This window comes from Lonchura striata, chromosome 1 (genome assembly GCF_046129695.1).
Source record: "Lonchura striata isolate bLonStr1 chromosome 1, bLonStr1.mat, whole genome shotgun sequence".
Lineage (NCBI taxonomy): Eukaryota > Metazoa > Chordata > Aves > Passeriformes > Estrildidae > Lonchura > Lonchura striata.
Genome location: NC_134603.1, coordinates 39955551 through 39972980, shown reverse-complemented (window position 1 = coordinate 39972980; position 17430 = coordinate 39955551). Strand labels below are relative to the sequence as shown.

The 17430-nt window shown below is 38.2% G+C and overlaps 1 protein-coding gene across 1 annotated transcript in view; it reads right to left on the bottom strand.

Annotated features, from left to right (window-relative positions):
* Nucleotides 1-332: 332 nt before the first annotated feature.
* Nucleotides 333-17430, bottom strand: part of ATP6V1H (ATPase H+ transporting V1 subunit H) — a 47680-nt gene continuing 30582 nt past the window's right edge. The window contains exons 12-14 of the mRNA XM_021555697.3: nt 17053-17154; nt 12319-12432; nt 333-478 (exon numbers count right to left, since the gene is read on the bottom strand). Coding sequence (XP_021411372.1) covers nt 418-478; nt 12319-12432; nt 17053-17154 — 277 coding nt within the window. The 3' untranslated portion in view covers nt 333-417. The remainder of the gene's footprint in view (nt 479-12318; nt 12433-17052; nt 17155-17430) is intronic.

The following is a 17430-nucleotide window of genomic DNA, read 5'->3' as shown; positions in this document are numbered from 1 at the left end:
AGCTTTATTAATTCGTCTGAGACATAGGGGGACAACTTACTTTTCTTGGAAAGTGACAACACTGCTAACCCACTAAAAGAAGAGAACAATTTTTCTAGGCTAATTATAATATCCATTATGGAATGGATATCTTTTAATAATAGTCTTTATTATGAGAATAAATACATAAAACAAATTGAATATATTAGCCACATTTCTTCATATACATTCAGAATAGAACAAGAAGCTAATAGGCATAATCAGCAGAACTAGTTGAACAAACAAATTTTTAGGAAGCCAACAACACTAGAGGAAAGCTGGAATGTTTATGCACCCATAGCAGACAAAGAGCGTGTGATTTCAGAATTTCTTTTGTATTCATTTCAAGACAAACACACTGTAATTGTAAGCATGAACTGCATGAACTGATGGAAGTGTTTAGCTCCGTGCTGTGGCCGTCTGAGGTTGTTCTGACTGCAACTGCTTCCCAAGGTATTCCCTGAAATACAATAAAAAATTAGATTGAGAAATGTTCTGGAGAGTGGGGAGTGCAACAGTGGTGAGAATTACAAAGTGGATAAAGAAGAAAAAGCTTTAATTTCAGAATTCATCCCTCAAATAATGTAAACTGGAGCAACAATGAGAGCATCCAAGTTTTAGATATCCATCATCTGCCCTATGAAAATAAAATACAAATCAAACATCAACAAAGCTGTCTAGAAAAGGAAGGAACCCAATGGGAACACTTAGAAGCCCTGAAAACTGACACAGAACACCCATGAGGCAGATATATTTTGCTTGTTGAATACATATTTTAGAAGCTGTGGCAAAACATTTAAAATTATCTCTTTCCACAACCCAGCTGCAGGTGCATGAGTAACACAAAGGACATACTGGCAATACAATAGGCAAGCAAAACAGACAGACTCAATAATTACATATTCAAGTTGAGAAAAATAAAAGACAACCAATCCAGGCCCACTGTATACCAACATCTTCTTTAAAGTGTTTTCCTCACCTGCACTTTGACATGCACTAAGCCACTTACTTTCTATTTGTCCTCTCAACACTGGAACATCTCCCAGATTACCGGCACTTGCCCTGAGCAACAGTGTCTAAATCCCATGGAAAAACACTGCACAGTTCTGAATGCTACAATCCTTCACTCTCTCTTGTGAAAGCAGATCAACACTTCACAAAAAAGAACAAAAAAGCTGAAAGGGGTCTTTAATAATAGTACCTGGGTTGCTGCTTGTCACAGAAAATACAGTAATTGTACCACTGTATCAAGTGGAAGAGAGGTTTCAGGACTCGTGAAATGTAGGCGTTCTTTTTCTACTGCTGATCATACACTTAGTACTGTGCTTTCTCACTACACAGATATTTCAGCCTACACAGGTTAAGCACTAGAAGCATATCAGAGGGATAATGTTCAGAAAGAAGTCTAAAGAAAACCCCACATAACTCAAGAGTATGTGCTTTTGCTTTATTAAAAAATTAATTTAAAAGATCAGGTTTTATGCACATTTCAAAAACTAGTTTTCTGCTTAGTGTCCTGTTGAACAGTTATTCCTTATGGATTAAACTTCCTATTGCACAATGAAGTTCAGCACCTCAACTGCTGAACCCAACACCACTTTTCATAGTTTTAACATTAAGCATCCAGAAAAGCAAAAGTTCAAACATCTCTAGCAAAGAAAATAACACACAATTCGTATGCTGAAGCATATGTTATGGTTTAGCATCTTCATTTAGAGCTTCATCATGTGTTGCTGTAAAACCATAGTATTTTAATGCTTGGGCTCCACTTAACAGATACAACTCCTGCTCATAACAGACAGTTATCACCCTCAAAGTAGAGGCTCCTGCTGGCAAAGAAGGAAATGAGCTGCTGTCTTGTGCTTTTTCAGGACTTAAAACTGTACCAGCATAACAAAATTTGACAGTCTTCCAAAAACACAGACAGCAACAATGGAAGAGCTTCCACACTCACCAAACCCCTTTCTGCTCCCTCTGCTTTTTGTTGTCTTTTTTTTTTCCATTTGTTTCATGCCTATATGCATGTACTGATTCTAGTATTTCTTCTCTGACATCCAGCCTTAAAAGCAACTGACACTTGCTGCATACAGGGCTCTGCTCATCATATTACAAGCTCACAACATTATTTATTCTTAAAGCACAGATGAACCATATTGAATGTAAAATTCCCACACTATTACTTTGAAGTAGGAAAATCAATCAAGTTAATAATCCATACCACCACAACTATTACAGAGCTTACACTGTTTCAGATGCACGGCCACAGCCAAGGCTTTCTAAAAACCCCACTAGAGTGCAGTGCAGTCAGCAAAAATCTCCAAGACAGCAGAGCAGTAGCATATTGTGTAGGTATTTAGTGCCTTCACAGACATATTCAACTTCTACAGCAAGTAGAACAGTATCTTCTCTACAAAATCTTTTGTAGGTGTATGGTTTAAATCTAGGGTCAAGGAAAAGCTCTCATCCCATTTCCCCATACAGAATGAGTACCTGCAGTTACAGTTCTACATAGTCATGCTGCAAACCCAAGTAAAAATCCCATAGTGTTTCTACCCCATCACCTCTTTAGCTACCACCAATGGGCACTGAAATGCAAAAACCTTGCATTACAAGCTGTTAGAAGGATCACTTAATTTTCTGTTTGGTTATCACTTCCATTTGAGGTGTCTGGTTAAGCCAGGACACAAATTATTGCACAGTCTAGATTAGATGAACATGGAATCATAGAATGGTTTGGGTTGGAACCTTAAAGATCATCTGATTCCAAAGCCTCTGCCATGGGCAGGGACACCTTCCACTATACCAGGTTGCTGAGAGACCACTCCAACCTGGCCTTGAATACTCCACAGGATGGGGCATCCACTGATTCTGCAGGAAACCTCTTCCAGTGTCTCACCACCCTCACAGGAAATAATTCTTTCTGATATCTAATCTAAATCAGCCCTGTTTTATTTCACAGCCATCACCCCTTGGCCTTATGAGAAGGCCCTCTTCAGCCTTCCTGTAGGGCTCCTTCAGGTACTGTAAAGGTGCTCTAACATCTCCCCAGAGCCTTCTCTTGTCCAGGCTTAACAACCCCAACTCAGAGCTTTTCCTCACAGGACAGGTGTTCCATGCCTCTAAATCATCTTCATGGCTCACCTTTGGACCTGCTCCAAAATGTTAAGTAGGACCCTGTTCTGCCTCTGCTAAAACATATATTAGAAGACTAAGAAGATTTAAATATACTTTATAAATACTGGTATTTTATCCCATTAGGAGGTTAAGAAGCACTGTAAGCTCCAAACTTCACTCATAAATTGGACATAAGTGTCCATCCCCACGGTATTGCAAATTAAGGGTCTAAGAGTTTATCCTGCACTGATACTTCATTAAATCTTAAGAGAAAAACTGGGATTTTAAAATTACTATTTACCTCACAAAATTAAAGTCACCTGTAAGAATGCAAGCCTTCAATGCATTGAACTATAAGAACATGTATGATAAAAGGATGGATCTTGTCACATGATAACAGATCAGTTAATAAAATATTTAAAATAGCATCTGAGATTTGTGATGCACACTACAACAGACAGTAATGACATAGGTATTAGACTGACTTTTTTTTTAATTGCAAGCTATAAACCCAAGAACTGGACCACTACAAGATATTTTAAACCATTCTCCTCACATTCTAACAGAAAGGCCTTTATAAAAAGGGCAGGTTTAGCCATCTTCTCACTTCCTTCAACATAAACCCATCCTTATAAAAAGCAGACAAAGCCAGTGCAAACAAATTTGCATTTACAGATAACAGCATTCAAACATTAAACAACTGATTTAGTATAAATTTACAAGAACAAAAAATATTACCTCTGCACTGCAAAAAAGCTTCAAACGTGTAACTGTAGCACATCACTTTTGAGGCTAACTATAAAATCTTCCATTTCTCAGTTAAAGCTCAGATCAACAACCACACACTTTCACTTCCCTGGTCACCCCAAGGTCTAAAGTAAGCATAAGTAATTTCCACTTGCAAGTTAATCTTTTCATTCTTACTAGAACAACCAAGAGAAATTACTTTCACTCTAGAAATTCCCCCTTTTTTGGGCCTCTTGTTTACACACATTTTCTGCTGTTTCCAAAGTGTTTTTTCCAAAGAGAAAAGGAAGCTTAGAGGTGAATACATTAATTCATTTTACCTCAAATTGTTATTCTAATTTGTTTCTTCCTTTTGTTTAATCAATTTTTGCTTCTCATGTGAGCCACTGACACCTTGAAGTAGAGATATACTTAAATGTCATAATTGAAATAAATGCTTAAAGTTTATTTAGGAAAAGGCACACAGAACTGATCCAACATGTAAACTCAGTGAATATGGAATTAGAAGATAATTGCAAACTGGCACAAGATCCCACCTAGAAATTTTATACTAATATATCCCATATATTAAAAGATCACTCTCAACAAACAATCTATGAGAGAAGGAAAAGTTATAAGATACATATAACAGATCCCTAGGGATCATGTGTTTAAAAAAATAAACCTTGAAGTTTAAGTAGTACTACCTGTCCTTTAAAGGATGCTGAAAATTAATGGGCAAAGGAAGAAAAGTAGATGAAGCACAGAATAAAGGATGAAATTTTCATATTTTTCTATTCTTACATTTAACTCTTGCATCCTGATTATTAAAGATACCAAAAAATATTTGCTAGTCCTGAATATCTGCAATCTCTAACTTGGTTTAGCAGACTGAGGTTCCCAAGAGACAGAATGCCTTTCTTTGACAAAAACGAAAAATGAAAATATTGATTTTTTTCTCTATCTAAACATAAGCCTAGAGCCCCATGCTTTTTAAAATTAAATTGAAAATCTAGTTTTAAAGAAATCCTTCCAAAAGTCTGCCACTTGACTCAATACACTCAAAAGACAGTGCCAACATACACTGTTTACAGACAAATCATGAAGATATGGCAACAGTTAAATAAATTCACAGGACAGGTAGCAGATAGAATAGTCTGAACAAACTGAACAGTTTTGCCAGCCTTATGTTGCATTTCTGCTAGGTCTAGCAACCTGGAGAGAAGTTATTAGACTAGAAAGAGTTGGACCAGTTCTACTAATTTATTGTGGTATTACAAGTAGGTATTTGGATTACACAATTGATGTACTCCCAGTTCTAGGCACACTAAACTAAACCCTTGAAAACATTGTCTTGTAACTGTTACACTCCACAAATTAACCATCCCTGGAACCTCTGAGCAGTACACATGAAGTGGCAACACCACACAAGGTTGCAACCATCTGTCTAGTCTCCCTCTAATCCAACGTGAGACAAAACTGTAACACCCACCCTTTAACCCATTCCAGCTGTGTACGCCTGGCTCTCTCACAAGGCATCCAGGGTATTCTGGTGAGACAGCACTTTTTGTTCATGTAACTCTCAAGTGAATTGTAGTGCATTGCTTTCTACAGATAAGCTCCCTTGAAGGTGGCTACTGCAGTGTCACATTAACACTGGTGGTGGCTGGGAAAAGGCAAGTGGGGCTCCACAGGGGCCAGCACAGGTGCATTTGCCTCCCCACAGAGCCACAGTCACAGAAGCCAGGAAAGAAAAATAAAACTAGGCTCAAATCAAACCTGGAGTGATGTTAATATTTGGTTCCTGAAATGCAATATTAACATGTCTTACTGCTGATCCAAAGTTATAATGCTGCACATTTTTATACATCTTTTCTGCATATAGTATAGAAAAATACATATATACATTGCATGCTCCTCATTATTATGTTCTTTACAGAAGTAAACAGGAAGAGAACAGTTATGAAAGTAGTAAAGCAAAAAACAGTGACATCTTCCTAGAGAGCTGGACTGGGAAGACTGCCAAAGCTGGAGTGCTACCACTGGAAAACTGATGCTCTCTTTTGTCATTTGTTTACTGAAAACAACTTTCTTCTTTGACTCAGTGTATTTATGCAATATGAAATATTCCAATTTAAAATTCTAAGAAAGAATATAAAATATGTGTCTATTATACCACTGCCTACCATGAGTAGATTTGAAGGTAAGGAATCACAAACCAACAACAAAAACAAAGAAACAAACCTACACAGCAGAATCAAAGCCACTTTGACCAAGTGGGCCTCCAACACATCAAACTGAAGATTTTTATAAATTATCTTTTTCAGTGAAACCATGGTGATTTTCACCATGTATCTCCTTGACTTATAAATGTAGCTGTGGATATCAAGAGAGAAAAGATACTGCAAACATCTCTGCAATTTTCAATACTTAGTTTAACATATTCCACTTCATACAAAGAAATAAAACAAAAGTCAACTGTTAAGATAAACAATATCTAGGGCATTGTTTCTGTTTAATTATTCACAGTAAAGAGATGCTCAACATTCTGATGTGCACATAAAACTAAACAGTCTGAATGGTTGCACAGAAGGATTATGAACATTATATGAGAAGTGCTTTGTGTTTCCAAATGGAGCCCTTTCTTCAGCTAAATGCAGCAGTATTAAATAGACAATCTACAGATTGCAGTAATATTAATAGACTATCTACAGATTATCATGATTATTGAAAACATTACTCATGGCATGGTTCAAAGGCCTCCTTGTGACATGAAATGCAGCATTAATATGAGTCTTCGAAGTGATTCACTACAAGAAACTCCTCTCCTCTCAGCAGTTTCCCTGGTTTTGTACAATCTTTGAAAGAGTTATTCTAGACTTCCAGTTCACAACTTCACATACAAGCTAAGAAGAAACAGTAGATCAATGAGCTCTTATAACAAAGCTTTAAGTTAAGCATTTGATTTTGAAAGAAAATAAATTGAAATCCAATTTAATATGTGTCTTTATATTAGGGAGACAAAGCATGCGCTATTTTTTCCTTACAAGACATGCTATGAACTAACACACAGAGCCATTTTGTGAATTCAAAAAACCCACCTGACTAAACCTTGCAATGTGGTTTGAAAACAGTTTTATATTTAAACAGAAGATTTAGTTACCACAATGAATGTTTTTGCTTACAACACTTAAGAGCTTTTTATGTAAGAATGACCAACATCAATAGTGTGTAACTAAATTTTCCAATCAGGAAATCAAATTTTTAAAGAACAATAATCAGAAGTTCTTTGGTGATTTGTTGTGATTTGTTTTTCAGCATAGTTCATGAAAACTTGCAATTTCTTTGAAAAAAAGAAAATGCAAACTGAGCAGAATGTCTCGTATCTTCCACACTAACATGAGCTCTAGAAATATTAAAAAGTGTTTCTGCAAAGAGTAGAGATCTCATGACAGAAAGCACAAACCTAGTGTGAATCCCAGAGAGCATATGCCAAATAAAAAACACAGCCTCTACACCTACATGGAATGAAGTTTTACAAGAATACACATTTTTGTGCAAATAAAAAGATGGAACACTTCAAGAGATATCAAGTGTGCCTGTAATTGATTGGATTTTTGCCTAACTTGTCTCATTCTAGCTAGGAACTGTTCTCTTAAAAAAGATTAATTTTTATCAGCGACACTATCTTCTCAAACTTTTCGTTTAGTTAACTTCTGTTAACTACTGAAAGGGAATTGTAGCGATAATGAAGGCTAAGAACCAGGAGAAATATAGTGGAAGTTATTTTCCTGTAAATTTAAGCCTACTATTCTATTAAGCATTCCACACCTCAGTGTTGGGATGAGGGAACAATAAGGGGTGAGGGTGGTTGCAAACTTTGTGGCTGCCAGTTAACAATCACTACACCCTGCACTTCTCATTCCCAAATGTAGTCATTGTACACAAGCTATCTGCAGAGTAACAGCTTCTAAATATAGCATCTTTCAGATTTTTTACTGTCTCCCCGCAGAATTCCTCATTTTAAAAGACAGAGAGCAAGTAATTTTGTCCGGGCTGTGCATTTAGAAAATCATATATGAACCTGTTGCGTATTCAAAGCTTGTCCAATTTGTTGCTTCATTCAGAATGCCCTTTACAAATTCCACTTCCATACCATACTTGATCATGCTGAAGTGACACATCCTAACTCCCACGGTTTAGCACCTGCCAGCACACTCATACTCTTCATGTCAGTATCAAGGAGAAGGTCAGGAGCCCCATGCCCAAGCAGGTAAATGTCTGAGAGGAGCCTGTGCTGGAGCAGGGTCCTGACAAGGATCTGCAGATCCCTGGAGAAAGAAGCCCCTGCTGAAGCAGGTTTCCTGGTAGGACTTGTGACCCTGTGGAGGGACACATGCTGGAGCACCCTGTTCTTGAAGGACTGCACCCTGCAGAAGAGTGACCCACGCTGCAGTAGTTTAGGGAGGGCTGTTGCTCATGGGATGGACTCATGTTGGAGAAATACATGGAGAACTATCTCCCATGGCCAGGACCCCATAATGGAGCAGGGACAGTATTTCTCTCCCTAACTAGTGGGAGAAAATGTGTGATGAACTGGCCATTACCCCCATTCCAACTACCTGCAGCCCTATGGGAGGAGGTAGAACTTGGAAGGAGGGAAGGGTGGAGAGAAGGTGCTTTTAAGGTCATATTTACTTCTCACTATCTTGCTCTGGTTTTGTTAGTAATCAATTCAATTAATTATCTCTAATTTGAGGCTGTTTTGCCTGTGACAGTACTTTGAGTGATATCTCTTGGTCCTTATCTCACCTCAGGAATCCTTCATTGTATTTTCTCGCCCCTATCCAGCCATGGAGGAGAGCGATACAGCAGCTTTGGTGGGTGCAGGATCAACCCACTGCACAGGTTCATACTATCAGCATGGGGTGCCATGACTAACACAATTCAAGGCAGATTGAAACTCAGGATTAATTCTCATGTATAGGCAGAAAGTGATGCTAAAAAGATAATTTTGCTCCTTGCTTCATCAAGTGCATGATCATTTAACATGCAAATGTAACTGGAATATTTCACTTGAACTTCTCATCTGAAAAGATGACAGCAGTTACTGCTTTTGCCAACATAGCTTCACCATTTAAGAAAATGCCTGACAGTCTGATTTCCCCCCATTAATCCCTGACTTAAAAACCCCTACGGGAAAGCCAGTTGAGCAGCCTGTAATGAACTATTCAAATTACTTTGGAGTTAATTATCTCTAAGTTGAGCTAACAGTCAAATGATACTGTGTTTTAGGCAGAATGCTACTTCAGCTGCCCCATGACACTCCCTCAATTCAAGCATCCCAAGTTTTCCTTACTCTGCTGGCTCCAGGCACAGCACTTGCCTCATTGTGGCAGAGCAAATCTTTGTCTCAGTTAACCTTCAGGAAAAGACTGACTACCTCTGTCACACGTGTCACAGACAGTAATGCCAAATTGTTCTGTGTGGGAACCCAGTACATCCCTCTGGCTGCCCTGGCTGTCTTGGGACCCTGGCAGGGGGCTCAGAGACCTTGGCACAAAGTCAAAAACACCTGTAGCTTCAATTTTAGCCCGTGGAAAAAACTGACAACTTTGTGTGAAGGTCACAAGATGTCACAAGAGTTTGAGTTAATGTAACAAAGGGTGAAAATGTAGAATTGTTGGGTTTTTTAGAATGGGGTTCAGGAGGCAAGATGGAGGAATTTGGGCATGTCTCGTCCTTCTTCTTGTCCTCCATCTTTCACTGTGATGGTGACACTTTTTCTTGGTTTAGAGTAGAGACACGCTGTCTAACATAAGTGATAGGTATTGGGAATTACTCATAAATAAAGAACATGTAGTTCATACTGTAAAATGTAAACACTGCCCTAGAGGGCAGACAGAATGCCACGATACAACTTGCTAGACAGAGCTTAGCAGGTCAAGGAAAGAATGATATAGGTAAGAGAAAATAAGTGACCTTGAGAAGCAAAACTGATGCATCTGGACTTCTTTGGCTACAGGGCTGGGAGAAAAAGACTTTACAATCTCGGGGTCGTCTTGACCACAGAACCCTGAGAGTTCTGTGCCAGTTAAACTTGAGGGGAAAAAACACAATTGCTTTGAGTGAAATAGCTGTAATTCTAGAATAAGTGGAAGCAAGAGAAAATATGTTTATTGTTTCCCCAGCTCTGAAGAGCAAGAGAAACAAAACCTTGAAGTTGCTGAATAACATATCTTATGACAATGCAAAGCTTAGTAAGTAGGCACTTAAATCACAGTGTGTGGCAGTCAGGGGACTCAGCTTATGTGGTGAGAAGAGACTGCAATGAAACAGAAGAGCTCCCAACACTTATCAAAAGCCAGATCTACACAAAGACAGATCTAGCTTCCCACATACAAACAGTGTGTCATTTCCTTCACTTAAGCTATAAGTCCATGCCAGGGGGAACACTACTTTGGCAAATAAGAGCCAAGGACAATGTGTCCCAGAGGCTTGTTCTGCTATGAATTAAACAAGAAAACATTCCCTACAGAGATGATGATGTGAATCTGGAAGGGACACTTAACTCACACAGATTATTTTTACTGACACCTCTGAAGAGCTGAAACTAGGTACTTTTGCCATCTCCCCCTCAGTCTCAAATCTAAAGGTTCACAGACTGTGAAAAGCAGGCACAGAAATGTTCATACCATTAAAAAACTAAAACAAATCTAGAAGACCAGACATGATGTTTTTACAAGTAGTCGTCTCTCATTGAAAGTAAGAAAAAGCCAGGCTTGGCATTCAGGAAAACTTTTCCTACCAGTGAGGTTTGTGCTGGAGAAAGACCAAAGGTCTTCCTACCAGATTTTCGAGACATCAGAACACACATGAAATAAACCCCATCCCTACTGCAGAGGACAGTATCAGTAACTAAACTTTCCATGCTGTAATCTCTATTTAATAGCAGCTGGTTTGTAATACTCAGAATGTTTCAAATGTATAAGAACAGCATAGTGAGAAAAGAAATGTATTAAATTGAGAAGCAGGGTAGAGCATAATATACAATAATGACCAAAAATTAGATTGAACAGGACCATGTGTTCAGACTCCATCTCCACACTCAAGAATTCCATGTGATCTTCAAAGTACCCCTTACAGGTGGAGTGTATTACCTGGAATTTTCATAGTAGGGTATTTAAACACGTTTCTCTTTTATAGAAGGTTCCCACAATATGTAAGAGAGGGAGTAGGATAAAACGTATATAACATGCATGAGAGTTAAAACCTTAAAACCTATATTCTTCAGAAGGAAAGGGAGAAAATTAACTTTATTTTACCAATGATACACTGCAGAGAGAGACAATGGGAGCTTTTTGTCAACTTAGCCAACCTGTCACAGCAAGGAGGTGACTTAACCTGTCAGAAGGTGTTTAGTAGTCCACATTCCCCTACCACTTTCACACTCCTAGCATCAGCCCTACTCTGCCTTTCAAAAAGTTCACATTCTGTCATAGGGGAGAAAACTGGCAGATGTTATAGATATGTCCAAGCACTAAGCCTTTCAGAAATAAAAGGTTGTTTAAATCCATAATTAAATTAGTTTTTTGTATCTCAACACTTATGTTCCAATATACTCAGATGTATTGCTGTATTTTATCTAGCTTTAAGGCAATTCCAGACTGAAAATATGAGCTCTGGTGCACTCATAATTAATAACCAGATTAAAAACTTCTAATTAGTGTTTTTAACTCTCCATGCTTTATGCTTAGCATACATTATTAGTTTGGCAACTTATACAAAGTTGCTTCATGAACACTGTTTTTCAGAGCTTCAGCCCTTCAGTGCTTCCCTATAAAGGTCCTGTGTGCTGCCGGAAAGGCAGCATCACATACCAGCAAGTTCTGTGACAGAACTTGCCAAGACCTCAGCATTATTAGAGACTACTCAATCAGCCCATAAACCTCTTCTATTCCACAAGGAGTTCAAATAAATTTATAGATTCATTACAGAATATCCTGAGTTGGAAAGGAACCACAAGAACCATCGAGTCCAGCTCCTGACCCTGCACAGGGCCAGCCCAAGAGTCACACTGTGTGTCTGAGAGTATTGTCCAAATACTCTTTGAACTCTGTCAGACTGGCACCGTGACCACTTCCCTTGTGAGCCTGTTCCAGTGCCCAATCACCCTCTGGATGAAGAGTCTTTTCCCAATACCCAACCTAAGCTAAAATATACTGTTCAAGAGAATTACATGTGACATTCAACCATGTAAGGAAGCTACTAAAATCAACTGCTTCCAAAATACACAGAACTAAGTAATGTTATAAGCATAACATTAATCTGCTGTTTAAAAACTGCTGTCTTAACACATAAAAATGTTGTTTCTCCCCTAAAAGAAATCTACTGTCCTGAATCCTCTCTCCACAACAACGATTTCTCATGGTTAGTAGTATGTTAATAATCTTCACATACCAATTGTGAACCATCAGCTTCTGCACAGCCAGTAGTGCATTATAACGAACTTGCTGGTCTTCGTGATGCATGTGGTTCATGACCAGCTGTTTACCACCAAGCTGTTCAATCACTCTGAAAAACAGGACAGAAAGTTTTTTGACATTACTTTCAATTCTGGGTAGCTATCCTATCCAACCACTTTACATTCAAGGCATTAAGAGGTTATGTTTAAATTATGTAATATTTATTTATTTGCCAAGATAAATATCTCACCTCACATGTTACAGATGCAGAATATTTTCTGTAATAACTACTGATTTTTTTTTAATCATTTTTAAGAATTCACAACAGAGTGTTTCTATTGGACTCCTGTTTGCTACTTTGGAATAAATAATCAAGAAAAGAACCCTTTTCAGAAAGGGTTATTTACTTTACAGAGCCTTCTAAAAGGGTTTGCAGGGTAAAGCATTATCAATTATTAGGTAGGAGATATCAATTATTAGGTAGGAGAGGTAGTGCCCTCCACCCCATAAATGGATGACAACCAGGTCACTCCATTTTTTGCAAGAATAAAACCTCAATCTCTTCTGGCACTGTCTAATACAGAAGAATGCTTGTAATCACACCAATACCTATTAAATCCTTTTTGAGATTCAAACTGTACTAGAGCTACAGCAACTCCTGCACAAGATGCAGAACTGGCTGTTAAGGTACCATTCCCAGAAAAAGGGCTTCAGCTGCATCCTTCACTACAAACATCACCACCACAGTCAGCCTTAGCTTTTTAACAGCTATACCAAATCCCTTATGAAATACTGATGGAACCTTGTACCACATGCCATGAATATATTATTTCTTAATAAAACCAGTGGAAGGCAGCAATTTTAAAACCTGAAACAGTATCACTATCCAGATGACTTCACATGCAGCATTTCAGTCTGTCATAACAAGAAGTTTGGAGAGAATTGGCAAGGAATATATAAGTGGATTTACTCACTGACTTTCAAGGTTTTTTACATCAGTTCTCCCATAGGTCACTTAGTAGTTAAACGTGCTATCCTGTGAAGACACTATCATTTGCTTTAGAGGCTTAACCTGATGTTGTCCTGCTATTCTAAGCTGGCATTAGCTATCTGCATGTCGTACTGCTCTTCTGATGGCCAGATTAATGCATTACTGCTGCACAACACAATGTATTTTTGCAAACTACAGACCAGGTATGAAGACAGCATGGAGATGAAAAAGAGAATTTTCAATTTCATTTTATAACTCAGTCAAAACTATCCTTAAGACCACAGGGAATATTATTTCCCAATAATATTCAAACACTTGTTTTATAAAGCAGGAGTGGATTCAGAAAAGTGCAATTGTTTCAAGCTGAAAAATCCTTGCCAAGAATTCAAGAAGTTATTAGCAATATAACAGATTCAAAAAAACCTTTATGCCTCCCTTATGCAGCCTCACCTTTTTAATGAGTTAAATATAAAACCATTGCACACAAAGGCAAGAGTATAAAACACAAATAATATTTTTTTTTTATTAAAGGACTGACTTAAGCCATTGGATTTTCAGGAAGTGAAAGGATGTGAAAAAGGCATTAAACTCAAAAGCTCCCTTATACTAGAAGAATTCAAGAACCAAAATTAAAGGTTAAAAGCCTATAATCACAAATGGTAATAGGCTCTTTCAGATGACAATACATCACCGAAATTATGGCTGAGAACATGAGGAGTTGAAGAATAGTATTATCATTCTTGCATAATGCTGCCTACAGGTACAAATCACTTACCAGCCATAGGTTTAACCCAAAGGTCTAAACAGTGAAGAAGGTTCACAGAGAATCATGTTCCTTCAAGGTCCAAACTTGTCCAAAACACTATATTTAGTTTCCCCTCTCCTCAATTGCTGCTTATTTTACAGAAGTAATAGAGCCCAGTGGAACAGTTATATGTGCACATCTTTTGCAATGACTGCTCCCCATAATATCACTGTACTAAGCCAAAATAGTGTCATTTCAAAAAAGTCTCTGGATGCCGAAGATTCAGGTTTTAATGTGACCCATTTAGAGGGAGGAAGAAGACACAACAAGTAAAGACAAATGAATACAATTTAGAGTGTTACAGAAGAAAACAAACATAAAATCCACACTACTTATCTGAAAGCCAGGATGAAAACAGGAATGCAAGTTTTTTTCTGAGTCCTGAGCTAAGGAAGAGAAGGGCTCTAGGTGTCCATCTGATACATGTAAAACACAAAGCCCTCGTTCATGGAATTCAAGAAATTCTACATGTTGATCATACATAACAATAAACCGTGGGCCATATAGAAGCTGTGCTGGTGGAAGCACCAGTGCTGTACTTCAGGTCTGCTGTTACAATCTCAGAAAATGCATCTTTTGTGAGCCTTGTGAGAAGCCCACAGTGCTACTGTCACTACAATTTCATCCACAGTGTGTAATTTTAAAAGTAACTTAAAATTATTTATGCATTGGAGAACAGCCATGGAGAAACACAGTATTTTGTTAACAAACATTTCTTTTGTCAGACAAAGGGAAAGGTTAGCCAGTAATGTAGCTTAGGTCTCCACTGTGCCCAGCAGGTGAAGTCAAGCAGTTTAGCATCCAATTCATCCCTGCAACCTTCAATGGCTAAAGTCTGATCCAGTTAGGAGTTCACAATAAACACTTAACAGAAACAAAAGTATTTAGGACACCTGAATTCTTCTGTTCTTCTAAACCAAGGATGTACTCTTCTAAACTTCAAGAATGTATCCATTCTTGAAGAGAGTCATGCAATGATCGTGAAATACCAATCACACATGGGAGCAGTACACAACTATGTATCAAAAAACCATAAGAAATAGATTATTATGCTGGAATAAACATATAATCCAAAGGTATTTTAGGCTTTTAGTTAGTTCCAAAACTGCTGAAGTCATATTTGGTAAGACTACATCCTTTTGACAGTTGGCACACTGCTGAATAGGCTTAACAGCCTGGGAGTTAAGTGGAGCTGTAGTCCTAACAGCTATACATTTTCCCAACTACAGGCAGAAGGATACAGGTCCTGTTTATCCACTCTAATTTCATAGCTTTGGTCCAGCAACTGCATGGCCATACTAGCCCACACATTCAGGTAAATGCACGCAAACTGTTTAAAGATTGTGGCAAACATGTAATAAAATAGGTTCATACAAAAGCAGCTCAAAGCAAGAACAACCAGCATTAGCCAGTCCTACAGCTTTGCCACTTGCAGCATTATTAGTTTCCACCTTACTGAAGGATATCTTACCTCTCTTTCAAATACCATTTCAGTTCTTACAAGACTACAAGGGTTGGAGTTGACAAATCTTCCTAGCATACATATAGCCTGAAAGTTCAGTCTGTTGTCCATGATTCTACTTCTATTCAAGAGAGCAGTGCACAAGAAGTGTTCATGAAATTCCCAACAAGGCTAGAAGGCAGTTCTCCTCTTACCTATTGAGCTGGTTTTAGCTGAGGTGGGTAATTTTCCTTTGTACTAAAAGCAGTGTTGATTTCATTATTGCTGAGCAGCATTTGCACTGCATCAAGGCCTTCTCTGCTCCTCACCCCACCAGCAAGGGGAGCTGGCGGCGCACAAGATCTTGGGACAGGACACAGCCATAGTAGCTAACTCCAAGAGACCAAAGGGATATTCTATATGATATAGCAACACACTCAGCACATCAAACTGGGAGGAGGAGGAGGAGGAAGAGGGAAACCATTCAAAGTCATGGCGTTTGTCTTTCCAAGTACTCGTTAGGCATGATGAAGACCTACCAAAAATTCCCTGTTTTGCTTTACCCATTAAATTGTCTTTATCTCAACCCATTATTTTTCTCACTTTTACTTTTGTTTCTCTTCCCAATCCTGCTGTAGAGAGAGAGCAAGTGGCTGTATGCACCCCAAGTTGCCAGCTGGGGTTAAACAATGACATCCATTAAACCCTGTGCAGAAACCAGGTACAGACCACTTCTTTGCTACAAAAATTAAGTCATATGTCCCTCTGTGTGAGTGATGAGCCAGATTCCTGCAAAAATCAAAGTCCCTTTTGGTTCTTTCTGCTTCAATAGTCTCTACCTTAGAGGAGCAATTACTCAGTAAACATCTTTGCTCACAGGTTTTTAAAGCAGGAAAATATAGCAATGTCCATGTGTACTTCAAGAGGAATTTGAGTTTATAATGAACTTGAAGCTTTCACAAAAATGAGTATTTGTCTAGCTAAAACATGCTTAAATGGAAGAGTGATAACTGAATCTGTGCATCACTGAAATTACACTAGCAATTTCGTGTGGAAAAATCTTCTCTGTAGTCTTAAGTCACAAAACAGTCTTTAGCATTGTTGGAACAGTCCATGTCTACTCCAAGTCCAATACTTATAGTCCAATTAGTCATAGAGAGGAAAAACTATATGTTGAGTAAACTCTTGATAGTTCTTCCAATTTCTTCTAGTGCCTGAATTCTGCTTTAGTCTAAACATTGTATTCAATACTTACTTTAATCATTGGTTCCCTTCACGGTTAAGAGACATTTAAATCTATTAAGTCAAAGATCCAGTTTGCAGTTTCTCATCTGATCTAGTTTGTGCTTCCTCATCTTCCCAATAAATAAAACTTAAGCATAACCTGCAATCCCTCTGTAGCACATTTTAATATAAATAAGCAGAAAATGCCACAGGCACAATACACACTCCAGCTATTTTCTAGGATAACAACATATTGGCATTTTCCTACCGTTTCCCACGGGGATAGTGTCGTACATATTCTCCCACGTCATGAGCAGCTACAGCCAGCACCTGTGGATCATCAGAAACCTCCAGAAGTTTTGTCAGGATTCTAGGAAAGAATTTGGAACAATGAAGTCCCAGGTTTTGGGTTGGTTTTTGGTTTTTTTTGTTTGTTTGTTTGCTTTGGTTTTGTTATTTGTTGACGGGTTTTTAATCAGTGATAACTTAAAATAACAAAGCCCATATACATGAAAATGTTTTACAAGTCACCCAAACAGTAAAAGTAGAACTTTTTCCAAACATGCAGTTGTACTTAACAAAACTGGGAACCTGCCCTAATTAACAGAATTATACAAAGTCTTCACTAGAGTCAGTTTAGTGAGCT